Here is a 27,747-nt window from a genome sequence, read left to right on the forward strand (position 1 = left end):
GGGAGAGATTGTTGTCGCTACACCACTCCACTAGGTTCTCTATCTCCCTCCTGTATTCGGACTCATCGTTATTCGAGATCCGGCCCACTATGGTCGTATCGTCAGCAAACTTGTAGATGGAGTTGGAACCAAGTTTTGCCACGCAGTCGTGTGTGTACAGGGAGTAGAGTAGGGGGCTAAGTACGCAGCCTTGCGGGGCGCCGGTGTTGAGGACTATTGTGGAGGAGGTGTTGTTGTTCATTCTTATTGATTGTGGTCTGTTGGTCAGAAAATCGAGGATCCAGTTGCAGAGTGGGGAGCCAAGTCCTAGGTTTTGGAGCTTTGATATGAGCTTGGCTGGGATTATGGTGTTGAAGGCGGAGCTGTAGTCAATAAATAGGAGTCTAATGTAGGCAATGAAGCAAACAAATCTGATCCTTGGCCCTGAGTGTTGATGAACATTGGGAAGTTGACTGGTACCAAAATATAGAAAATGTAAGGATAAAGGATATAAAAAGCTAAGGAGAAGGTTAAGGGCAGCATTATACAAGAAAAAATATGAAGCTGACAAGCAGACAAAGTGCATGGGGTGAAAGGCAATGTAATGAAAGGAGCCTAACCTAAGGGATGAAAGAAAAAAATGAATGAGAATAGGTAATAGATAAAGTAGGAGAAGATAAGGTAATTAATTACCCTGGAGCCTGTGCCTCCAGTGTACAGCTTACGACTAAAAATCTTACATCTGATTTTTGTGTAATGTTGATTGCTCTTCTTAAAGCAGTGACTGGCAATCTTGCTCAGCGAAGCTACCAGGACACTAGCTCACTCGAGAAAATGAAATGTCATGCTGATCCTTTACGAAGTATTACTGGCTGCATGCGGTTTAAGCACAAGTCAGGATCCATATAGGGCAGTTCGACTAATTGGTGCTGCACCTACCTGTGCATCCACACTGGTACGCTGTTTAATCAGCGAGGACCATTCTACCATTTTCCCTCTCTTAATGCGTACATGGAAAGTTACCATTGTTACTAGCTGGCCATATAGATTGGTACAAGCAGGCCTAAATGCTGAATCAATTTACCGTGCTTACGATTGCCCCGGTGAGGGCGGCGGTATCAAGCGCAGTGGCGGAAGTGCGGGAGCAAGGTGAGACACTGAAGGAAGTGGAAGAGGCATTATCGCAGCACAGTGATCAACTCACCTCGATGGGGAAGGAGTTGTGGAAGGTGATAGAGACCAACAAGGGTCTGCGAGCCAAAATGGAAGAATGGAAAACAGATCCAGGTGGCAGAATCTGAGGATCGTGCGTCTGCCCGAAGGGATAGAAGGCCCGAGGCCGACGGAGTACTTTGCCACGATGTTGGCGAAGCTATTGGGAAGGGGAACGATCCCTTTCGATATGAACTGGACTGGGCTCATCGGTCATGGAGGCCTATACCAAAGGCGAGTGACCCGCCAAGAGTAGTAACTGTGTGTTTCCGTAGGTACAGCGGAAGGAGAAGGTCCTGTGCTGGGCAAAGCAGAAGCGGGTGGTGCAGTGGGCTGGAGCTGGTATACGCATATACCAGGACTTTACGGTGGAGCTGGCAAGGAGGCGGGCTGCCTTCAGCCAGGTGAAGAAGGCACTGTACATCAGCAAAGTGCAGTGCAGCATAGTATACCCAGCTAAGTTGAGGGTGACCTACAAATCCAAGGACTTTTATTTTGGGACGACGGAATCGGCGGATGAGTTTGTGAAGGACTGTGGCAGAATTGAGAAATGGGACTGAGAGCAGGTCACGTACCGATGTAGCCTCATGTAACTTGATTTTTTTCACTGCGTGTTGGTGTATGTACTAAATGAGTCGACGCTGTATATTTGGACAAGGGAAGAGTTGCGACTTTCATTTGCAATGATGGTTCTTTGGGGTTTGGGTGTGTATGCTGGGGTTGTGTGCTAAAGGGGATTTCTTGGTTTTCCTGGGACCGGGCAAGGGGGAAGAAGACACGGGCGGGGCCTCCACGCTGGCCGGTTTAAGCCGGCCAGTGAATGGGAGTGAGGTGGGGGGAGGAGCTGCGGCTGTGGGAGCCTGGCAGAACAGGTTTCGGTGAGTTTACCCAGGGTGGAAAGTTGGGGGAAAGAACAGAGGTTGGGGGGAGGAGTTTACAAGAGGAAGTGGAGGGGAGGAGTCTGGGATGGGGGGGGGGTGGTGTCTACAATTCATGGGTGTCATTCACGGTACTCTTTAGGGGATTGGATGGCCTTGAATATTAAGAGGGGGTTGCGGGGGGGGGGGGGGGGGGTGGTGGTGGACTATATATGTCAACGGTGATATTCCTGATTCCTTTTTCTTTTTTCCTTTTTTTCCTCCTTGGGAGGTTTTGTTTTATTTGATGCTAATATTGTCAGGTGGGCCGTTATTTGGGGGGTGGTGGGAGGTTGGGATCGTTGTTGTTGATAGGGGGATTGACATTGTATTTGTTACCGTTTACTGTTTGTTGGTGGGGTGTAAATTCTGAAGAAAATGTGAAAATGGGGAATAAAAATATTTAATTTAAAATAAATTTGCCGTGCTTAAAAAATAGGTAGATGAGAATTTGAGACTTCTGCTCTTGTGATTTTGTAGAATTTTATTCTGGTTAAAATTCTGGTAGTTCTAAGGTGGGGAGTGTTGAATATACTGTTCAAGCAACCTGCTGTGCCTTAGCTCTTTGTGGCATTAAATACCTTATGGTGATACTCCCAATTGAACTAACAAATTGAAATCATGCAGCTAAAGCAGCAGGCTATGGAATCGGAACCATACTTCTGCGGGGTTGGAAATTTTGATCAAAGTGCTCCAGCAGCAGAGGTTCAGCAGAGTACGTCTGCTCTTGAAAATCCAGCCCACATTTGTTAGATGGAATTGTTAAAATTAAGGGCCTAGGCTGCTAGAGCTCACAAGAACACTTCAGCAGTGCCCAACGTGTCCCTGAAAAACAAGTCCTTCCTGGGGGGAAAAATATGGTAAGTTTAAACTTTTTCAGTGCTTAAAGGAACTAATTGGTGGCATAACATAGATAGTTTATCCCCTCTGGTATCAATTATTTTTGTCTGGGAGGCTTTTGAGGCCTCCATGGAATTCTCACCATGCTTAGCTGACTGGATTTTCTGTTGGGTCCGACTGAGAATATAATATGCAGAATTTGTAAGAGAGTTTGGGAGCCTCCACCTTGCCCCGTCCACCTGGCTCCTACGTCCCACGACCCATGTCTCTCAAAGGAAATTTCTGAGAAGGTTAGAATCCTGGAGGGAACAGGTTCCACCGCATCCCCATCCAGAGATCTGCTCCACTTGTGTTTTGGTTAATTGGATTGTAATTTTAGGTCCATTGTTTTTGGGAATGATTAGTCGGCAGCCCCGACAAGCTCAGGATTCAGTCCGATAAGACTAGAATTTCCCATCCTATCCCGGGTTCCGGCTTGCCATCTTCCTGAGCTAATTTAAAATTGAGATACTTTTGTTTTTTCTCGGGGTATAGGCTAAACATGGGAAAGAGTGAATTATTTGTGATACATCCAGGGGACCAGAGTAGAGAGATAGAAGGCTTGCCTCTAAGGAAAGTGGAAAGAAACTTCCGATACCTGGGGATTCAGATCGCTGGGAGCTGGGGAACCTTGCACAGACTTAATCTGACACGGTTGGTAGAACAAATGGAGGAGGACTTCAAGAGGTGGGACATGCAGCCTCTATCGCTGGCGGGCAGGGTGCAAGCAATTAAGATGATGGTCCTCCCGAGGTTCTTATTTGTATTTCAATGTCTCCCTATACTAATCACTAAGACCTTTTTTAATAAAATAGACAGGAGCATCACGAGCTTCGTGTGGGCAGGGAAAGTTCCGAGAGTAAGGAGGGGGTTCCTTCAGCGTAGTAGGGACAGAGGAGGATTGGCACTACCGAACTTGGGCGATTACTATTGGGCCGCCAATGTGGCAATGATACGTAAATGGATGATGGAGGGTGAGGGAGCGGCGTGGGAAAGACTGGAGAGAAAGTCCTGTAAAGGGACGAGTTTAGAGGCGCTGGTGACGGCGCCGCTACCGATCTCACCTAAAAAGTTTACCACGAACCCGGTGGTGGCGGCAACATTGAATATCTGGGGACAGTGGAGGCGACAGAGAGGGGTGCGGGGAGCCCTGGTGGGGTCCCCAATCAGGAACAACCATAGGTTCGCCCCAGGAAGAATGGATGGAGGATTTCAGAGCTGGTTCCAGTTGGGAATTAGGAGGGTGGGAGATTTATTTATAGATGGGACTTTTGCGAGCTTGGGAGCATTGGAGGAAAAGTATAAGTTGCCCCGGGGAAATTTCTTGAGATATATGCAGGTGAGGGCATTTACTAGACAACAGGTGAGGGAATTTCCATTGCTCCCGACACAGGGGATACAGGACAGGGTGCTTTCAGGGGTGTGGGTCGGAGAGGGCAAGGTGTCAGAGATTTACCGAGAGATGAGGGAAGAGGGGGAGGAGTCGGTGGGCGAACTAAAAGGAAAGTGGGAAGAAGAACTAGGGGAGGAGATAGAGGAGGGTATGTGGGCTGATGCCCTAAGCAGGGTAAATTCCTCTTCCTCATGCGCCAGGCTTAGCCTGATTCAATTTAAGGTGCTACATAGAGCACACATAACGGGAGCAAGATTGAGCAGGTTCTTTGGAGTGGAGGACAAATGTGGGAGGTGTGGCGGGAGCCCGGCAAACCACGCACATATGTTTTGGGCATGCCCGGCACTGGAAGGGTATTGGAAGGGAGTGACGGGAGTGATTTCGCGGGTGGTGAAGGCCCGGGTCAAACCAGGCTGGGGGTTAGCTCTATTTGGAGTTGCGGAAGAGCCGGGAGTGCAGGAGGCGAAAGAGGCCGACGTTGTGGCCTTTGCGTCCCTAGTAGCCCGGCGCAGGATCCTACTCATGTGGAAGGAGGCGAAACCCCCCGGACTGGAGGCCTGGGTAAATGATATGGCGGGGTTCATTAAACTGGAGCAGATAAAGTTTGCCCTGAGAGGATCGGCTCAAGGGTTCACCAGGCGGTGGCAGCCATTTCTCGACTACCTAGGGGAACGTTAGAGGGAAGACAGATGACCAGCAGCAGCAACCCAGGGGGAGGGGGGGGGGGGGAGGGGGGGTTTAGTTTAGGTCAAAGATAAAGGGGTTTTGTTACTTGTGTATTGTTTAAAATTTCTGTATTGTTATTGTTGTGTTTGCTTTGTAAGAGGGGAAAAATTGTTGTTTGGGAAAAAATTTTCAATAAAACATTTATAAAAAAAAAAAAGAGATACTTTTGTTTTAATCCCCAAGAAACCATAAATATAACACCTCTATTCAGGAAAGGAGGGAGACTAAAAGCAGGAAGCTATGGGCGGGATTCTCCGACCCCGTGCCAGGTCGGAGAATCGCCGTGGGGTGTGTGTGGTGCGAATCACGCGACGCCGCTCCGACGCCACTCCGTCGATTCTCCGGCAACCGGAGAAGCTGGTTGCTCAACGCGGTCCGCCCGGCGATTCGCCCCGCGCGATGGGCCGAGTGCCCACCGAGTTCAGCCGAGTCCCGCCGAACAATTGAGTAGGACAATTAAGTATATAAATCACTAAACACGACACTAAACACTCATCCCTAGAACATCTCGACAACATGGACTCTTCCGTCAGACTCCTATTTATTGACTAAAGCTCCGCCTTCAGCACCATAATCCCAGCCAAGCTCATATCAAAGCTTCAAAACCTAGGGCTTGGCTCCCCACTCTGCAATTGGATCCTCGATTTTCTGACCAACAGACCACAATCAGTAAGAATGAACAACAACACCTCCTCCACAATAGTCCTCAACACCGGCGCCCTGCAAGGCTGCGTACCTAGCCCCCTACTCTACTCCCTGTACACACACGACTGCGTGGCAAAACTTGGTTCCAACTCCATCTACAAGTTTGCTGACGATACGACCATAGTGGGCCGGATCTCGAATAACGATGAGTCCGAATACAGGAGGGAGATAGAGAACCTAGTGGAGTGGTGTAGCGACAACAATCTCTCCCTCAATGCCAGCAAAACTAAAGAGCTGGTCATTGATTTCAGGAAGCAAAGTACTGTACACACCCCTGGTCAGCATCAACGGGGCCGAGGTGGAGATGGTTAGCAGTTTCAAATTCCTAGGGGTGCACATCTCCAAAAATCTGTCCTGGTCCACCCACGTCGACGCTACCACCAAGAAAGCACAACAGCACCTATACTTCCTCAGTAAACTAAGGAAATTCGGCATGTCCACATTGACTCTTACCAACTTTTACAGATGCACCATAGAATGCATCCTATCTGGCTGCATCACAGCCTGGTATGGCAACTGCTCGGCCCAGGACCGCAAGAAACTTCAGACAGTCGTGAACACCGCCCAGTCCATCACACAAACCTGCCTCCCATCCATTGACTCCATCTACACCTCCCGCTGCCTGGGGGAAAGCAGGCAGCATAATCAAAGACCCCTCCCACCCGGCTTACTCATTCTTCCAGACCCAACGTGCGGAGGGCATTAAATTCTGCCCTCTACGTATGTAAAAGCAAAACTTTTGAGTTTGGGACTAAGAGAAAATTCCAAATTTTGCCATGGTCATATCAACAAGTAGTTTAACTTCAAAGCAAAATACTGCAGATGCTGGAAATCTGAAATAAAAACAGAAAATGCTGGAAAACATCAGCAAGTCTGGCAGCATCTGTGAGGAGGGAAGCTTCTGTTTCTTTTCTGTTGCTCTCTCCACAGATGCTGCCAGAGCTGCTGAGTTTTTCCAGCATTTTCTGTTTTTATTGAAACAGTTTAACTTATTGCTGTAGTTTATAAGCATATTTATAGTGTGACCGAAAGTCATTCCTGATGTAGTTATGGATCAATTAAGCTTGCACCGATCATTAGAGCTATTTTAGAGGGGGACCATGGCACTCATCAAACTGGGAATCTTGATGTTGTGAAATGTGGTGCTTTCTCATTGTGCACGATGTTTCTGATTTCTTTATCAGTAGTGTAGTAATGCCTCTTGGAAATCTGAGCATGTACTATCCATAATCACTCCAAGCCCGTATGTCAGAATCAAATGCAGTCAGGCCAGTTATACATGAAGTGCAAGCACCCACCACTGTGTCTGAATTGTGTCACAGCCCCAGGAATAAATTGCCTTGCCTTACGTCAATGTGCCATTTTGTCCCATTTCTCACACCTGCCATGACACAACATGCCTCGCCATTGATTCAAATCCCTTCCTGGACTCCTGTCTCAAACTGAAGCAGACAGTTCAGAAGCTCAGTCATAGTTGACTTTGGACTGAACTCCCAACCCCATCCCTTCCATTACAAAGACTGCCCACTTCCATTGCTCTAACATCACCCCTTTCTTCACCTGCCTCAGCCTACCTGTTGTTGAAATCTTCATCCATTTTTTTTTACTTACAGGCTCAACTGTTCCATTACTGTCCTGCTTACGTACCCTCCATAAACTTAATCTCATTCCAAGATTTGCTGCCCACATTCTAATTCACACCAAAGCCTACTCACCTAATATCCATGTGCTTCTTGACCTATGTTTACTACCTGCCCCCTCTATTCTCTTGATTTTAAAATTCTTGTCCTCGTGTTCAAATTCTTCATGGTCAAGCTCCCCCTATTTCTGTCATTTTTGTACTTGCAAGAAAGGGGAATCCACACCAAGTTGAGTGAAATAATTCAGATTTATTTCAGAGCTTTAGGTACATGGCACTCGGCGATACCCAACCAAGAGAGTGCCGGCCTTATACTGGTTCAAGTCGCCTCACCTCATTAGTGGAAAAGCGTGTATACCCCCAAGGATTCTGGGAATAATAGATCCCCGTTGCTGTAAGTCTCGTAAGGATAGAGATTATGACAATCACATCATCCATCCAGCCCTATAAGCCTCCGAGAGCTCTTCAATTTATCCTTTGGTGAATGCCGCACTCCTTTCCCCAGAATTGGCAGTAATGCCTTCAGCCATCTCGGACCTAAGCTCTGTAATATCACCTCGCATTGTTGATCTCCAAATTTCTTTCTCTGTCAGTCTGGCCTCAATAAAAGTTGAGACGGATTCGCACGTAAACAGAAGTTATTTATTTAGCTTGCAAGCTTAATCATCTTACAGAAATGTAAGAGACATCCAGCCTCTTTCATTCCAGAAAACGACTGAACTAACAGACAAAGGGATCTCTGCAAAATCAGTTCAAATGGTATCAAGTTTCACATACTCGACGGACATAGGTCAGCCTATGTCCCTCCTGACCTGTTCGATCTATTCTGATTGGCTCACTTCCAATCCCTTTCTCTGGCCCCTATCAATGAAGCATCACCCTCATAGACACACCTCTTCCTGCTTTTTCCATGCGGTCTCAAATTCCTTTGTCCCTAACTGCAAAAATCAAAGTGGCTTATTTCTACATTACATTAACTAGTAACTCTAAAGTAACTATTTTATATCACATTCGTCATTCCCTCCTTTTATCATTCCATGATAACCGAACTATCCAATCTATAGCTACGGTTCCTCATCTAAAAAGATTCGTCGCTGCATTTCCAATTCCTGTCTTAGCCCCCCTTCATCTGCTTCACCCTCATGGATTTTAACAGTTAAATTTTTTTCTCGGTGATTGGGGCGGTGATCTGATCCAGTGCACCCAGCATTCTACCCATCACACATTTAAGGATGGCCAGGCCCACAAAGATGCAGCCGATAGCTACCACTAGATACATGGCCATATTTATCAACCAGTCCTTCCATCCTCCAAATCCCCAGTTACCCCAAGAGTCAGGATCCTGCATCCCGTCCAAGTGATCCCGTATGCGATCCATAAATTTAGTAATGTTAGCAGTCAAGTCCTGAATCCCCATAATACACTTGCCCTGTACTATGGCGCATACCCCACCCTCACGGGCCAGAAGATAGTCAAGAGCATACCGGTTGCGTAAGGACCTCCCAGTAGCCCAGTTTATCCAATTTTGAAATGCCCATTCGGGCCGCCCAGCAATGCAGAAAGCCCTATTCCCAACAGTGATATGAGAGACATTCGCCCATTCACAAAGGAGCTGGAGGCCAGCGTTCAATGGAACGCAAGTGGTGCTATAACAAACGCATTGGCCAGACGCCTGGGTGATATGGCACCTCCTGTCCGTACAGGTGGGAAACAGACATGTTATATTTGTGTCCACCTCTACCAGCAAACAGCCATATCCTTCACTGCTGAAGCGATTCTCGTACGACCGGGAATCCCTATTGGGAGTGAAGTGGCTAGGTATGTACGCCCTCCACCGTCGCAGCCTATCGTACTGTGAGTGGGGATTACCCCGAGGAAGGGGAAGGCAAATAGCCGGTGGTGCTGAATCCGGATCGTAAGGAAGAGTGACTTGCTCGGGCAATGGCTCGGAACGCTGACAATGAACCACCGTTTGGGGAGTGCCCCAAAGCGGTGAAACAGAAAATAACCTAGACACCGCTGCGGGGTTTGGGTAGCAGACAACCCGTCCCTGGCCATACAGACGGGGGTAAATCTGGTAGAAGAGATTCATACTACCCGGGTTTTCCTCAGTTTGGCCTTTAATTAACTTAAGTGCATCTCCCGGTAACCTACGTTCTAGCTGTACTTCCCTTCTCACACGCCTCGTCCTCTCTCTAGTCCCTTTCTCTTTCTCATGGTCTCTTCCTACACTCTTCTGACAGCCTGATGTTACCTTTATTGTACCACTTTTAACACATCCAAAATCAAATTTACATGTATTCCAAAAACAAGGCAATGTCCATATAATGTTCCCTTCCCATCGCCGGGGCCGGTGCAGCTGCTTCATGACTCCCGCATTCTCCTTAACTTTGATGACCTTCCATGAGTCGATACCATGTCCTCGTATATGGGGGCAGTGAAGAACATCACCTGTGCATAGGTGATGTATCCTTGTAGATTGGTTGGGGCTACACAGATACATAATATTCCCCTTTTCCATGTCCATCGCCAATAACACGCCAAGCGAAGTGAGGCCAAATATCAGACAGACGATGCGTAGCCACTCCATCATGCTCCACACCTGTAAAATAGCACTGGAGAAGGGAGGCAGGTTAGTATCCGACCTTTTACAGTAGTGGAGATGGGCTCAATTTACAGTGATGTAGGTGGACCCAAGCACTTCGCCCCTCCACTTTAACTGCTGTGGGGATGGTAAGGAGAACTTGGAAGGGCCCGTCCCATCGCGGCTCCGACCCCTTCCTAGTCCAATTTTTGACCATTACATAACTATCGGGCTGGACTGAAAGTGAGCTAGGTACTGGGCAATGGCTCGTGAGCCGCGCGGACTTGGCCATGGAGTTCCTTGAGCACTTGCGTAAGGGCTAGAACATAGGTGGTCATTTCCTCAGTCATCTGATGAAACTGAACCCGTCTGGGAACCTGCAGGCTCCAGGGAGTTCTAAGAGGCCTGCCATAGAGAATCTCGGCGGGAGAGAGCCGGGCCGGTCCCGCAGGTGTAACCCGCAGCTGGAAGAGGGCAACGGGGAGCAACTTAAGCCATGTCAGTCCCGTGTCTGCTCTTAATTTAGCCAATTTAGTTTTGAGGGTCTGATTGTGTCTTTCAACCACCCCGGCTGCCTGTGGTCTGTAAGCACAGTGTAACTGCTGGCGTATGCCCAACTGGGAGCAAAACTCCTTGTTAATTTGTCCAATAAAATGAGGCCCATTATCAGAACTTAACTGAGCTGGTATACCGTACCGGGGAATGATTTCCCTCATCAAGACTTTAACCACAGTAGCAGCTTTACTATAGATAGTCGGATACGCCTCAACCCATCTGCTGAACACATCCACAATGACCAAAACATATTTATAACATTGACACCTTTCCAACTCAATGTAATCCATTTGGAGCGTCTCAAAGGGACCACTGGGCAACGGGGTTTGCCCCTTCCCACAAGGGATACCTTTTCCGGTGTTATATTGCTGACAAATCAAACACCGATTACTGATACTTTGGGCCAACCCCTGCATTTTAGGGTGCCACCAAGTGTCCAGCAACAAATCACTAGTCCCCCGAGCCCCACAATGAGTTGCAAAGTGTACACATTCGATGACCCATAAAGCCAGTACATCAGACATACAAGTCTGATGTGCTGGCGTGGTCCATAAAGAGGAAACAGAATCATATGTACAACCTAACCGTTTCCACATTTGTTTATCACTCTCAGGAGCGTCCTCCTGTAACCTTATGACGTCTTGGATGGTTGGCATTGGCTTGTCAGAAGCAGACACATTCATAGTAGATCGTTTAGTCTGACTTAACATTTTAGGCACCATCACTTGCTGAATTTGTGCGGCTGTGCGCGCTGCACAATCTGCTCGTTCATTACCAACGTCAACTGGGGTTGTACCATTCGTGTGGGCAGCACATTTAATAACGGAAATCTGCGCTGGCAGAAGGAGGGCCTGCAGTAGGTCATTAACTAAACCCCGGTGGGATATTTGACCACACATAATCATGTCAGGTTGTTCTGACGAAATGTCACTCAAATCGCCCCTTATTGTGGTAGTTTCCTGAATCAAGGCTAAACAGTCGTGGCCAGGTGCGTCTTCATGGACAGGGGGACCACTAAGAAAACAGGCTGGATTGATAGTGGTACAGTATTTAAATGTCAGACGTGGATTGTTCAAAAGGTATATCTCATACCTATTCTGACGAGCTGCGGTAAGATGCTGACCATTCGCCCCATATCCCTGGCATGGTACTGGTCATGGACCTGACGTGTAATATGAGGGCTTACCGAAGCTGACTGTGGCCATAAATGTGGTGATATTGTAACAAAATCGGCTGTACCTTCTTTTCCCGTGACTGTGGCTGTAACCTTGACTGGCCATTCGGTCTCAAGTAATGGCCAGTATTTGTCCTCCAACTCCCTGTTTCGTCCAGTTCTGTCATAGGCCAGGGTAACGTGATGCAGTGATAGTGGCTGTTCAATGTCTAACGTCCACCACTGGGGGGTGATAGAAATATAGCACTGTTGTCTCATCCTCCTCTTCGCTGATCCACCCACCCAAAGTCACTATATTGGAGCTCCTGCTGGTAAACTACCATTTCTGCCGCTTGTTGGGATTGCAGATCATCCTTTTTCATTACATACTCAGTCTTAACCTTTGTAACTGAGCCTCCTTCTTGGCCTACACCCTCCTTCCAGTAAAATCTGACTGCCCTTGCCATCTGGGAAGGGTCGTTCTCTGTCCAATTCATGTTATTACATTTCACAGCAGTAACCACAGAAGGTGGTAGGCAATGCATTAACATAGCACAGTATTGAGGGGAATTCTGACCATTTTGATACAGCAAATCGCCTGACTGCCCCCGGTAGATTTCATTAAAACGCCCCAGACATTCCTATGGCTCATCAATCTTCCTAGGTTTTAGGTCTAAGATAACAGAAAGATTTATGGGCCTTTGAAATGTGCTATTCAACGCATTCAAGATCTGTGTCCTTCTTTTCTCTATTTGCTCTCTTTTTTTTTTAAACTTAAAAATGTTTGAAAATTCAAATTGAATTACTGCAACTTGCAAGCTTAGCTCTGATCTCAACTCAGAACTAAATTTACAATTTGCTTAACACAAACTTGTATAACATTTACAACTTAATTATTTCTTTATCTTAACAATTTTTTCTTTTAACAAGTTTTTTTTCTTTTACATACACATAAGTATTAGCAAAATCAACTATCATAAGTATTAGCAAAATCAATTATCATCTTCAGATTGACACTTTTTAAAATGGTGTCCATGATCTTCTTTAAGTTTCTATTAATCTCCAGATAAAATGAGATAAACCTTATTTCAAGTAAGTAAAATTTAAGATTCTGGCAATTTCAATCAATTGCTTTCGAAAATAATAACTTTTATCAAAGAGGTGGAGAAACCCACTGGTTTCCTTTAATTAATTCAAAACGTAACTTTGCTGGTGTTCACTGACTCAAAGGAAAGGTATCCGATTACACTGCAGACTGTTATCTCAAGGCCTGAGTGAGAAGCACTGTCTGTTTTCAACTCCGCCTGCTGCTGTTAACCCTTTGAGAGACTTCTGCTTCAACCTCACAATCTCAACTAGACCTCGGAACTTTACAGTCCAAGGAGACAATTTTAGCTTAATCAACTATATATTTAAAACACTCACACATAGAGTTGAACCATCTTCAGATTTAAAAACAGTTATACTGGACTGAACCCCCATCTATTGAAGTCCCATCAGCCCCTGAACCCATATAATAGACTGAACCTTTATTATTTAAAGTCCCATCAGCCTCTGAACCCTAATAATAGACTGAACCTTTATTATTTAAGTCACATCAGCCTCTGAACCCCGATAATAGACTGAACCTTTATTATTTAAAGTCACATCAGCCTCTGAACCCCGATAATAGACTGAACCTTTATTATTTAAAGTCACATCAGCCTCTGAACCCCGATAATAGACTGAACCTTTATTATTTAAAGTCACATCAGCCTCTGAACCCCGATAATAGACTGAACCTTTATTATTTAAAGTCCCATCAGCCCAAAACCCTAACCCAAGCCGAAACAACAATATGAAATCCCATCAATTAAAGTGCTAATCCCCAGACTGACCTGTGATTTCGTCGAGGCGGTCTTTCTGTGCCAACCGCGAGTGACCAGACTAATCAGACGATAAGAAGAGGGGAACAATCAATGCTGGTCGTTTTCCATTTCTACATTGAGGGCCCTTTGTTCCCGTCCTCCTGTTCATAATCAGTCTAATTCTGATTTCGCAGTTGGAACAGGATCGCCCAGAGAAATCCCGGGTTTCGGCACCAAATGTTGATCTCCAAATTTCTTTCTCTGTCAGTCTGGCCTCAATAAAAGTTGAGACGGATTCGCACGTAAACAGAAGTTATTTATTTAGCTTGCAAGCTTAATCATCTTACAGAAATGTAAGAGACATCCAGCCTCTTTCATTCCAGAAAACGACTGAACTAACAGACAAAGGGATCTCTGCAAAATCAGTTCAAATGGTATCAAGTTTCACATACTCGACGGACATAGGTCAGCCTATGTCCCTCCTGACCTGTTCGATCTATTCTGATTGGCTCACTTCCAATCCCTTTCTCTGGCCCCTATCAATGAAGCATCACCCTCATAGACACACCTCTTCCTGCTTTTTCCATGCGGTCTCAAATTCCTTTGTCCCTAACTGCAAAAATCAAAGTGGCTTATTTCTACATTACATTAACTAGTAACTCTAAAGTAACTATTTTATATCACATTCGTCATTATCCTTTAAAAGCTTTCCTTTGACCACGCTTTTAGTCACCCCTTCTTGGGCTCGGTCTTGATTTTTGTCCAATTATGTTTCTCCAAAGAGCTTTGAGATGGTTGTCTGCATCAAAGGTGCTACATAAATGTAATTGTTGTTGTGAGTCTTTGTAGTTGAAAGAAAAGCCTATAAATCATCATCAGTCAGGTCTGGATTAGAACGTTTTTGGTTTTCAATGAAATTTATTCAGGTTGGCATGTGGTGTTTAAGATGATGTGCATTTTTCGTTCTGGAGTTATTGATGACTCAGTTTCTCTTCACACATTGGAGGCAGACCTCTGATCTAGTTTCCAAATGAACTTATACAGTTGTTCACCTCAAAGAAAAAATTGAATCCAGAGCACAAATTGTCTAAGCAGGTGGCTGAGTCAATTGTTATTCATTATAAAGCTCCTTTTCCCTTCATTTATTACCAACTTCAGTCTACATTCAGATGCTAATTCTGCTTGAACTAATAAAAAAGGAAGATGTGAAGAGTGTCCATATAATTACTGCTTTCAAAAGTTCCTGTGAATTTGATAATTAAATTTTCATACATTTCATGACATACCTAACCATGGATTCTGTTTCTCATAAACTTATATTAGCTGTGAGAATTAAAAGCCAAGCTCCCTTGCAAATGGTAAAGTACGAAAACTGAGAGGGCACGAGCTGACAATAGAAACATTTGACTACTGACAGCCTAATCTTCAAAGTTGCTTCTCAGAACCACCCCCAATTGTCTCAATTTCCCTGAAGGGGAAGATTAATAATCAGCTCGCACTGCAAAAATTCTGCCAGCTCTCTAATACCTTGCACAAGTAATGACTTTCCAGACACACAATGTTGGTCGGCTATGTGACAATGGGGGGTGACACAGCTCGGTTCTATCCACACCTTCCATGCACTCCAGCAGAGGTCACTGAAGTGTACTTTTCCGCTCTTGAACCTGGAGTGTTGAAGTCAACCTTGCATCCAAGACCACCACCTGAAACCAGACTCTGGGGTCTTTGTCTGCACTACATGATGTATTCAGCTACTTTTTAAAATACATTTATGGGATGTGGGAGTCGCTGGCTAGGCCAGCATTTATTGCCCTTGAGTAGGTAGTGGTGAGCTGCCGTTTTTGAACTGCTGCAGTCCAAGTGGTGTAGGTAACTCACAGGGCTGTGAGTTATAGGATTTTGACGCAGCCAAAGTGAAAGAATAGCAATGTTGTTCATTCCGATAGTTTGTGGCTTGGAGGGAAACCTGCAGGTGGTGGTTTTCCCATGCATCGACTACCTTAACTTGTCCTTCCAGGTAGTATAAGCTCTGAGTTTGGAAATTGGTATAGATGATGGACAGACTTTAGGCAGTCAGCAGGTGAGTTACTTGCCGCAGTATCCCCAACCTCTGATGTGTTGTAACACCTACAGTGTATACATACATAGTTCAGTTAAGGTTCTTAAGGGCGCGATCTAACCAAAATAAAACAACGTGCCATTCTGGGCAGGATTAGTGGGGTCGTTCCCGGCATCTGTAGTACCAGTAACGACTTCACTATCTATTGGCACTCTGTCTTGTTTTCATGCCCCGGCAGGGAATGCCCCACCGAGGCTGCACTTAGCTGCATTTCCTGCATCGAGGAGCTCCGACGAGCTCCGATGTACAGGAAGTGGTCGGACTCCATTTCTAAATGGCGCCGCAAACTCACGACCCTCCAACACAACCCCTGGACCTCCCCCCAATGCCCAACTCACCTGTCGGGGTGTCTCGGGCCCGCCACACCCCACCACATACAGACAGGCACCCCCCGGGCTCAGTTTCCGGTGTGGGTACAATGCCAGCCTGGCACCTTGGCATTGACATCCTGGCTGTTCCCCTGCCAGCCTGGAAATGCCAACTTGACACTACCAGGGTACTGTCAGGAAAGCAGTGCAAAGCTGCTCAGGTGGCACAAGCAGTACCAGGGTGCCACCCTACCCCACTTCTGACCAACCAGGGGCCTCTTGATTGCCTGGGAGACCCCCCTCAGGTACTGTTCCACCTAGACCCTGTTTGTGGGGGCTAGTATTGTACAGCACCTGACTGGGATCTCCCTGATGAGGCAAGTAGATGTCAGGTGGCCATTCAATCCGGCAAAGGCAGGGGTAAGGCAGCTCCTAATCTGGCTTCACTCTGCGAGATGGATGGAATCCAGATCGTAATGTTCTCATGAGGTTTAACGGCTTTCGGGAAGCACAGGGGAGGCCTCTCCTGGCATCTGTTGGCCGCGTCGCGACCCTGTTCGGGTGCAATGCAGCCAGTGGATCGCAGCCTATGTTTCTAACCAATAGCAATCCATCTCACTCCCTCTCCCAGAGGCAGATGGTGGATGATTCAGCGATTATAAGCAGTTAAATGTCAATCTCAGGTATTTAGATTCTCCTGTTGGAGGTGGTTATTGTCTGACAATTGATCAGCACTTCTATTACTTGTCATTTACCAGCCCAAGGCTGGTTATTGTCCAATTCATGCTGCATGTGGCTGCAGACTGCTTCATTTTCTAAGGAGTTGTGATTGGAGCTGAACACTGTACAATCATTAATGAACGTCATTTCTAACCTTATATTGGGAGGGCATGTAATTTATTAAACTTTCTTTATTAAACTATTTGTTTCTTTAAGCAACAAATGTCTTTTTGCAGTTTAAGACTGTTTATCTACGTACATCATTGAAAATCACGAATCAGTGTGTGCCACTCTTGGTATCATTTCACTTGCTAAGTGTTAAATCACAAGGGGACCTAAAGCAACATTAAAAAAACATACAGTTTAATCAGTTGTGTGAAAATTCTGAGGCTAGGCACTTTAATGCTAAGCTCAGACATTGCAGCCGCAGTCACTCTGTCAATTCCATATTGTGATGATTAACCTGTTCAAGGTAATGGTCATTGACAAGTTGACATTCGGAAAAAGATTTACTTCTTTAAAAAAAATATATTTTATTCAAAATTTTTGGCCAACCATAACAGTACATTGTGTATCTTTTACACAGTAATATAACAATATAAATAACAATGGTCAGTTTTTTAAACAAGAAATAAATAATATATAAACAACATCAAAATTAAAAAACAAAACTAAATGGCAACTGCCTTGTCCCAAATAAATACTCTCCAAAAATACAATTCAGCAGTCCAGTATACAATTACCTATAACAACAACCTATACATATTATACTTATACACTAACATCCCTGAGAGTCCTTCTGGTTCCTCCCCCCCCCCCCTGGGCCGCTGCTGCTGTCTTCTTCTTTTCCATTCCCTCTATCTTTCTGTGAGGTATTCGACGAACGGTTGCCACCGCCTGGTGAACCCTTGAGCCGATCCCCTTAGGACGAACTTAATCCGTTCCAGCTTTATAAACCCTGCCATGTCATTTATCCAGGTCTCCACACCCGGGGGCTTGGCTTCCTTCCACATCAACAGTATCCTGCGCCGGGCTACTAGGGACGCAAAGGCCAAAACATCAGCCTCTTTCGCCTCCTGCACTCCCGGCTCTTCTGCAACCCCGAATATAGCCAACCGCCAGCTTGGTTCGACCTGGACCCCCACCACCTTCGAAAGCACCTTTGTCAACCCCACCCAAAACCCCTGTAGTGCCGGACATGACCAGAACATGTGGGTGTGATTCGCTGGGCTTCTCGAGCATCTCGCACACCTATCCTCTACTCCAGAAAATTTACTGAGCCGTGCTCCAGTCATATGCGCCCTGTGTAACACCTTAAATTGTATCAGGCTTAGCCTGGCACACGAGGACGATGAGTTTACCCTACTTAGGGCATCAGCCCACAGCCCCTCCTCAATCTCCTCCCCCAGCTCTTCTTCCCATTTCCCTTTCAGCTCATCTACCATAATCTCCCCCTCGTCCCTCATTTTCCTATATATGTCTGATACCTTACCGTCCCCCACCCATGTCTTTGAGATCACTCTATCCTGCACCCCCTGCGTCGGGAGCTGCGGGAATTCCCTCACCTGTTGCCTCGCAAAAGCCCTCAGTTGCATATACCGGAATGCATTCCCTTGGGGCAACCCATATTTTTCGGTCAGCGCTCCCAGACTTGCAAACGTCCCATCTACAAACAGATCTCTCAATTGTGTTACTCCTGCTCTTTGCCATGTTCCAAATCCCCCATCCATTCTCCCCAGAGCAAACCTATGGTTATTTCTTATCGGGGACCACACCGAGGCTCCCGTCTTTCCCCTATGCCGTCTCCACTGCCCTCAAATTTTCAGAGTAGCCACCACCACCGGGCTTGTGGTGTATTTCTCCGGTAAGAACGGCAACGGCGCCGTCACCATAGCTTGTAGGCTAGTCCCCCTGCAGGACGCCCTCTCCAATCTCTTCCACGCCGCTCCCTCCTCTTCTCCCATCCACTTACATACCATTGAGATATTGGCGGCCCAGTAGTACTCACTTAGGCTCGGTAGTGCCAGCCCCCCCCTATCCCTACTACGCTGCAAAAATCCCTTCCTCACTCTCGGGGTCTTCCCGGCCCACACAAAACTCATGATACTCTTCTCAATCCTTTTGAAAAAAGCCTTCGTGATCACCACCGGGAGGCACTGAAACACAAAGAGGAATCTCGGGAAGACCACCATTTTAACCGCCTGCACCCTCCCTGCCAGTGTCAGGGATACCATGTCCCATCTCTTGAAGTCCTCCTCCATCTGTTCCACCAACCGCGTTAAATTTAACCTATGCAATGTACCCCAATTCTTGGCTATCTGGATCCCCAAGTAGCGAAAGTCCCTTGTTACCTTCCTCAGCGGTAAGTCCTCTATTTCTCTGCTCTGCTCCCCTGGATGCACCACAAACAACTCACTTTTCCCCATGTTCAGTTTATATCCTGAAAATTCTCCAAACTCCCCAAGTATCCGCATTATCTCTGGCATCCCCTCCGCCGGGTCCGCCACATACAACAACAAATCGTCCGCATACAGAGATACCCGGTGTTCTTCTCCTCCCCTGTGTACTCCCCGCCACTTCCTGGAACCCCTCAATGCTATTGCCAGGGGCTCAATCGCCAGTGCAAACAATAATGGGGACAGAGGACATCCCTGCCTCGTCCCTCTATGGAGCCGAAAATACGCAGACCCCCGTCCATTCGTGACCACGCTCGCCATCGGGGCCCTATACAGCAGCTGTACCCATCTAATATACTCATCTCCAAAGCCAAATCTCCTCAACACCTCCCACAAATAATCCCACTCCACTCTATCAAATGCTTTCTCGGCATCCATCGCCACCACTATCTCCGCTTCCCCCTCTGGTGGGGGCATCATCATTACCCCTAGCAGCCTCCGTATATTCATATTCAGCTGTCTCCCCTTCACAAACCCAGTTTGGTCCTCATGGACCACCCCCGGGACACAATCCTCTATCCTCATTGCCATTACCTTGGCCAGAATCTTAGCGTCTACGTTCAGGAGGGAAATAGGCCTATAGGACCCGCATTGCAGCGGGTCTTTTTCCTTCTTTAGGAGAAGCGATATCGTTGCCTCTGACATAGTCGGGGGCAGCTGTCCCCTTTCCCTCGCCTCATTAAAGGTTCTCATCAGTAGCGGGGCGAGCAAGTCCACATATTTCCTGTAAAATTCAACTGGGAATCCATCCGGTCCCGGGGCCTTCCCCGCCTGCATGCTCCTAATTCCTTTCACTACTTCCTCCATTTCGATCTGTGCTCCCAGTCCCACCCTCTCCTGCTCCTCCACCTTAGGAAATTCCAGCTGGTCCAGAAAACACACCATTCTCTCCTTCCCATCCGGAGGCTGAGCTTCATATCTTTCATAGAATGCCTTGAGCACTCCATTCACTCTCTCCGCTCCCCGCTCCATCTCTCCCTCCTCATCCCTCACTCCCCCTATTTCCCTCGCTGCTCCACTTTTCCTCAATTGGTGGGCCAGCAACCTGCTCGCCTTCTCCCCATATTCGTACTGTACACCCTGTGCCTTCCTCCACTGTGCCTCTGCAGTACCCATTGTCAGCAAATCAAATTCTACGTGTAGCCTTTGCCTTTCCCTGTACAGTCCCTCCTCCGGTGCCTCCGCATATTGCCTGTCCACCCTCAGATGTTCTTGCAGCAACCGCTCCCGTTCCCTACTCTCCTGCTTTCCTTTATGTGCCCTGATTGATATCAGCTCCCCTCTAACCACTGCCTTCAGCGCCTCCCAGACCACTCCCACCTGGACCTCCCCATTATCATTGAGTTCCAAGTACTTTTCAATACACCCCCTCACCCTTAGACACCCCCCCCTCATCTGCCATTAGTCCCATGTCCATTCTCCAGGGTGGACGCCGTTCTTTTTCCTCCCTTATCTCCAAGTCCACCCAGTGTGGAGCGTGATCCGAAATAGCTATAGCCGTATACTCCGTCCCCCTCACCTTCGGGATCAACGCCCTTCCCAAAACAAAAAAGTCTATTCGCGAATAAACTTTGTGGACATAGGAGAAAAACGAAAACCCCTTACTCCTAGGTCTGCTAAACCTCCATGGGTCTACTCCTCCCATCTGCTCCAGAAAGTCTTTAAGCACCTTGGCTGCTGCCGGCCTCCTTCCAGTCCTGGACCTCGATCTGTCCAGCCCTGGTTCCAGCACCGTGTTAAAATCTCCACCCATTACCAACTTCCCCACCTCTAGGTCCGGGATACGTCCTAACATGCGCCTCATAAAGTTGGCATCATCCCAGTTCGGGGCATATACGTTCACTAAGACCACCGCCTCACCCTGTAATTTGCCACTCACCATCACGTATCTGCCCCCACTATCCGCCACTATGGTCTTTGCCTCAAACATTACCCGCTTCCCCACTAGTATAGCCACCCCCCTGTTTTTCGCATCTAGCCCCGAATGAAACACCTGCCCCACCCATCCTTTGCGTAGTCTAACCTGGTCTATCAGTTTCAAATGCGTCTCCTGTAACATAACCACATCTGCCTTAAGTTTCTTAAGGTGTGCGAGTACCCGTGCCCTCTTTATCGGCCCGTTCAGCCCTCTCACATTCCACGTGATCAGCCGGGTTGGGGGGCTCTTTACCCCCCCCCCCTTGTCGATTAGCCATCCCCTTTTATCCAGCTCCTCACCCGGTTCCCTCGCAGCTGTGTCCCCCCCCAGGCGGTGCCCTCCCGCCCTGCCCACCCCACCCCATACCAGCTCCCCCTTCTCCCCAGCAGCAGCAACCCAGTAAATCCCCCCTCCCACTCCCCCCCCCCCCGCTAGATCCCCCACTAGCGTAGTTACACCCCCCATGTTGCTCCCAGAAGTCAGCAAACTCTGGCCGACCTCGGCTTCCCCCCGTGACCTCGGCTCGCACCGTGCGACGCCCCCTCCTTCCTGCTTCCCTATTCCTGCCATAATTATCATAGCGCGGGAACAAAGCCCGCGCTTCCCTTTTGGCCCCAATGGCCAATGCCCCCAGCTCCTCCACCTCCCTTCCTCCCTTCCCCACAACCTGTGGAAGAGAGAAAAGTTACCGGGTCGCAGGATTAACAACATAAAAATCATCTCTCCCCCCTTTTTCCCCCCTCTTCGCCCCCCATATTCACCCCACCACTTTGTCTCAAACGTTCTTTTTTAATAACCCGCTTATTCCAATTTCTCTTCAACAATAAATGTCCACACCTCATCCGCCGTTTCAAAGTAGTGGTGCTTCCCTTGATATGTGACCCACAGTCTTGCCGGCTGCAGCATTCCAAATTTAATCTTCTTTTTCTGAAGCACCGCCTTGGCCCGATTAAAGCTCGCCCTCCTTCTCGCCACCTCCGCACTCCAGTCTTGATATACGCGGATCACTGCGTTCTCCCACCTACTGCTCCGAGTTTTCTTTGCCCATCTGAGGACCATCTCTCTGTCCTTAAAACGGAGGACTCTCACCACTATGGCTCTAGGAATTTCTCCTGCTCTCGGTCCTCGCGCCATCACTCGGTATGCTCCCTCCACCTCCAACGGACCCGTCGGGGCCTCCGCTCCCATTAACGAGTGCAGCATCGTGCTCACATATGCCCCGATGTCCGCCCCTTCTGCACCTTCAGGAAGACCAAGAATCCTTAAATTCTTCCTCCTCGCATTATTCTCCAGCACCTCCAGCCTTTCCACACATCGCTTATGGTGTGCCTCGTGCATCTCCGTCTTCACCACCAGGCCCTGTATATCGTCCTCGTTCTCAGCAGCCTTTGCCTTCACGACCCGAAGCTCCCGCTCCTGGGTCTTTTGCTCATCTTTTAGCCCTTCAATCGCCTGTAATATCAGGGCCAACAGCTCCTTCTTCATCTCCTTTTTAAGCTCTTCAACGCAGCGTTTCAAAAACCCGTGTTGTTCAGGGCCCCATATTAAACTGCCACCTTCCGACGCCATCTTGGTTTTTGCTTGCCTTCCTTGCCACTGCTCTAAAGGATCCACCGCAATCCGGCCACTTTCCTCTCCTTTTTCCATCCGTATCCAGGGGGGATTCCCTTCTGGTTTACCGCACAGTGCTTTTCGCCATTAAAATTGCCGTTGGGGCTCTTATTAAGAGCCCAAAAGTCGGTTCCACCGGGAGCTGCCGAAACGTGCGACTTAGCTGGTCATCGCCGCACCCGGAAGTCATCGGAAAAAGATTTACAAAGCACCATGGGCAGGATTCTGTGACCTGATGCTAAGTGTTGACGCCGTCTGAAACGCCGTTGCGTGTCCCGACGGCGTCAACACGGCCTCAGGATCAGCAATTCTGGCCCCTATAGGGGGACAGCTCCAGCTGCTGATCCAGGCGTCAACTGGACGCTGCATGGTCCGCGCAAGCGCTGTGGCACTGGCGCCAATGCGTCCATGCGCAGTGTCTCCCTTCTCCGCACCGGTCCCAACGCAACATGGCGTACATCTAAAGGGGCCGGCGCGGAAGAAAGGAGGCCCAAGCCCGAGAAGCCGGCCCGCTGATTGGTGGGCCCCAATCGTGGGCCAGGCCATAAAGGAGGCCCCCCCCCCGGGTCGATCCCGCATTCCTCCTTCCTCCCGCCCCACAGGCCGTCCCCAGACCCTTCCACACCGAGATCCCGCTGGCTAAGAGCAGATTAGAACGGCGCCAGCAGGACTCGGGTTTTTTGCTACGGCCGGTCGGCCCATCCCGAGCCGAGAATCGGCTGGGGCGGCCGTGTCGAGCGGCCCCCGACCGGCGCCGACGTCAATGGCGGATAATTGCGTCAGGGCGGTGTGGCGCGATTCCCGCTGGTCGCAGGGATTCTACGGCCCAACCCCGGGCTGAGAGATTCCTGCCCGATTTTTCTCCGTTTTGCAGCAAAGGTGTGGGAGAATTAACCCTCATATAAAATGAGACCCATTTTACGTCTAAAATTTCACTCCTATTTGGCGAAAGTGCGAATGAGAGATTTGGACAGGGCCATCAGCTTACCGAATTTGTGATGCTGATTGTTCCATGATTAAAATTAATGGCTCGGAAGTCAGGAATGTGACAATTCCTGTTCATCATCTCAAATTCTTTAGTTCACATCTCCACATACATCTGAGTCGATTGTCAGTCGTAATGTATAATACTTATTAACTTTTGCCAGTGATGTATGTTTCTTCAAAAAAAAACCTGTAATAGTGATGGATGAACCACCATCATGTTTACATCTCTCTGTGACTGTGGTAAGTATAAGCTCCTGGACTACCCATGAGCAACACTATAGAAGGTCTAATAGTAAATGGTATGAATAAAGAGAATGTTATATGCAGTGGGGAGATTTGTGTCTCCACACTCACTTGCTAGTTTGTTAATTACCTTGATTTCTGGAAGCATTTATGGTGTCAGCTGTGACTTGGAACCAAATTTTCACTCCCGAAATTGGGAAAATTCCCAACTCCGCAAACCTGACTCGAGAAAAAGTGAACCGGATATTTGGATTTTAGTTCCGGGGGGGTGTTGGTCTTAATGTAACTCAGACCACTGACACTGGAAACGGTGTGGAGGCAGCCACAGGGGCTGCCAGTACAGAGGCAGGCTTGTTCAAAGGCCCACCATGCTCCAGAACTTTGTACCAGCAGTAAAAAAGAACAAAAACAGCCCTGTACCCTCACCCCTCATACTCCTGCACCCTTCACACACTCTCCATGTCTCATCATTGCCAGCTCTTGCCCCCTCGTGCCCCTCCCCCCACCTTCCATTGCCCCTCATATCCTCCATGCTGGTCTATGCCTCTCTACCCATCCCCATAGCCCTTTATAGCACCTATGCCAATTTAGTGCCAACTCATGCCAACACATTCCTCCAGCCACCAACCTTTACCCTTACACCTTCCATGACAATTCACCAGGCATCCATCATGGGTACACCTCAGGATCCATGGTGAGATTAAATAAAATAAAGTTATAAGTATCGATTGATAACTTCACTTTTTAAAACAAAACACTCTCATTCATAAGAACTTATTCAATATATTTAAGTTCCTTTAAGTACTCAATCCATTATGAAAACAAGCATTTGTGTTCATTGCCCATATCAAAGATTTTATAACCAGAAGCAAACTGTGAACTTAGAGGCCTCCACTGTAATAATGATAGGTTGTGAAAATTGACATGCAGCACCAGTCCTATAATGATGGCCCTCAGGCTTATGTCAACACTCAGCTAGTGAAATTACAAATGCTTTTTTTCAATGGCAGGATTTTTCCCTCAGAAGTTCGAAGAGCTTCTTGACAGGTTGACAGTTCCAATGAGTTTATCCACTTTTTATGCACATTCATGTCTAATTTTAACAATGACAAAGCGCACCAGACCTCTCACAAAGGGTACCTTTTCCACATGCAGCTGCCTCTGCAAACCACAGTTGCAAAGAACAACCCCCACCCGTTTCCCCTCCAGTCAAAAAGGTGGGTGTCAGGTTCAGAGTCAGGACTTTTGGAAGCAGGACCCAGGTTTCACTTTGGTTAAGGTGCAGAGCCCTTGCATCACTCTGTTTATTCAGGCCTCAGTGTTTGTATTTTCACCTCTGAGTCAAATGGTTGTGGGTAACTCAAGTCCCTTCCAGAGTTTTCATCACAAAAATGTTTCCTGATATTCCACTTAGGAAGAAGTATAGTGTTGGAGGTGCCATCTTTTAGACAAGCCATTAAATCATGCCTTCCATGGATGGAAATAATCTCATGGAACTATTCAAAGATGGCAGGAGAGTCCTCCCTGATGTCCTGGTCAATATTTAGCCTTCATCTACCATCGTGAAAGAATAGATCATCTGGACATTATCACATTGTTGGTTGTTGACCTTGCTGTGCACAAGTGACTGCTGTATTTTCTACAAGGCAACAGTGAATATTTCAACAATATTTAAATTGCTTAAAGGACTTTTGGAAATCCGAAGATTGTGTAAGATTCTAGCAAGTCTTAACTTTTTTCTCTTCTCAATTAACATTGGCAACCATAATGTTGCATTCAGCGCCTGATTGTCGGTCAAGTTTGAAACCGTAATCCCGCTGGTAATTTTAATAGCTTGTGTTTTATAATTCATAAACAGCTTTTGACCCCCCCCCCCCTTTAGCTTGTTGTCCTGTGCAAAACCATTTTACTCAATCTCATTTGGTCTGTTTTACAGGGGACCATTTTCTTGCCTGGAAATAATGTCACTGAGCATTCATACAATGGAGATGAATCTAGAAAGTTCCTCTTTGAAATTGTGCCTGGTAAGAAACATTTATATTTCCCTTCTGGCATCCGTGTTGTAAGGTTACCTAAAACCACACCAAAAAGTTCAATTTGTGTAAAGTAAAACAACACTGTTGTTTCTGAAATATATTGAATTGAAAGGGAAAGGTTTCTTTGTTTTATTTTCAGCGAGGGGATGCGGAGAATAAGCTCAAATAGATGAATAACTCTCAAATTTGACTGGGAGCGGGGAAATATTTGTCACACATTTGGACTGCATGGTATCTCAACTTGAGAAAAGGTTTGAAAATCATGCTGGCTGTGGTGGTAACTTTATTGGTCAGCTGCAAAATCCATGACTGAATCGCAATTAATAAATCTCACAATGAGCTGTGATCAACTTTCCACAACAGCAGATTTATTTTAGTGGCCTAAAGTGAGAATCATTGCAATTTCCCAGCATCCATCACAATCATGCAGTCACAAGGACAAGAGCAGCAGATACCTGGGAACCCCACCGCCTGGAGGTTCCCCTCCAAGTCACTCACCACCCCGACTCGGAAATATATCGCTGTTCCTTCACTGTCGCTGGGTCAGAATCCTGGAACTCCCTCCCTAACTGCACCGTGGGTGTACCTACACCTCAAGGACTGCAGCGGTTCAAGAACGCAACTCAACACCACCTTCTGAAGGGCAACTAGGGGTCGGCAATAAATGCTGACCTAACCAGCGACGCCCACATCCCGTAAATTAATTTTTAAAAATGCGGCATGTCAAATACAACAGGTGAATGATGTACAGAGTTAGAAAACAGATTATAGGGTCCTATTTATGTGAGAAAAAGTGGTGAAAACTGGACAGTGTTAGCAGGATCTTTGAACAAGAGAGAGATATTTCAGTGTATTTCATTTTCTTTTCCTGCTTTGGCACTGCCCTCCCATGTCTCTCAAAGTGCTTCAAAAATCTTCAAGCATGATAAGGATTGATGATAAGCCAAGTGTAATTTGCATAAGATTATTTGCAAGGAATAGTGTCATGTGTTTACTATTTTGAAACAAGCCCTGGACTGAATTTCTATTTTGTTTGCATTGTGGGAAAAATGTGTCTGCAACTTTATGAAGGTGAACCTCCTGTGATCATAAACACCTCACCAAATCCCCCAGTGGAATTTTGGTGCAACTTCTGAACACATTCTCAAGCAGCCAGAGTCAGTCGTACCCATTTCCCAATGGCTGCTGCCCAGTCTGCACAACGACTTCTCAAAGACATTTCTGTTTAAAAGTGAACAAGGTTATTGGCATCCCGTGAACTGTATTCCACTGAAGGACAAGAAGAGAAGGGAGAAATTTGGATTTATGTGTATTTTCTTTTTATCCATTACTTTCTCAGAGTTACAAAGCCAGAGCTCGTGTATGGACAGGGGCAAACCCCTAATCCAGCTCTTTGCCTGCTCCAAAAACCAATTCAAATTGAGTCCAATTCATGGTCTCCATAAGAGAGACATACCAGATGCAGAAGGATACCAGATCACACCTGATCCCATGCTCAGCTTAGCAAAAGGCCGAGAAGCGATGATTTATGCGTATTTTTATATCTAAAGGTACTTGTGATTCCTCTATAGACTGACATCAGTTTGATTTGCAAAAGTGAAGACTCAAAATGTAAGCTTGAGCAAAGTAGCCTGGAAATTGAGATGCCAGAATAATGTACACACATCAGTGCCAGTGACTCAGCTTCCATTCCAGGAGCAAGAAAATCACCCTTAGTTATAGAAGGGCAGTCAGAGAGAGGAAGGAATCTGGGAATGGCC

At 47.1% G+C, this 27,747-nt stretch overlaps 1 protein-coding gene across 1 annotated transcript in view; it reads left to right on the forward strand.

Annotated features, from left to right (window-relative positions):
- Positions 1 to 27,747, forward strand: part of arhgap24 (Rho GTPase activating protein 24) — a 606,798-nt gene that overhangs the window by 289,330 nt on the left and 289,721 nt on the right. Inside the window, exon 3 of the mRNA XM_072496252.1 lies at positions 25,888 to 25,975. Within this exon, the coding sequence (XP_072352353.1) occupies positions 25,888 to 25,975 (88 nt within the window). The remainder of the gene's footprint in view (positions 1 to 25,887; positions 25,976 to 27,747) is intronic.

Source organism: Scyliorhinus torazame, chromosome 3 (assembly GCF_047496885.1).
Source record: "Scyliorhinus torazame isolate Kashiwa2021f chromosome 3, sScyTor2.1, whole genome shotgun sequence".
Lineage (NCBI taxonomy): Eukaryota > Metazoa > Chordata > Chondrichthyes > Carcharhiniformes > Scyliorhinidae > Scyliorhinus > Scyliorhinus torazame.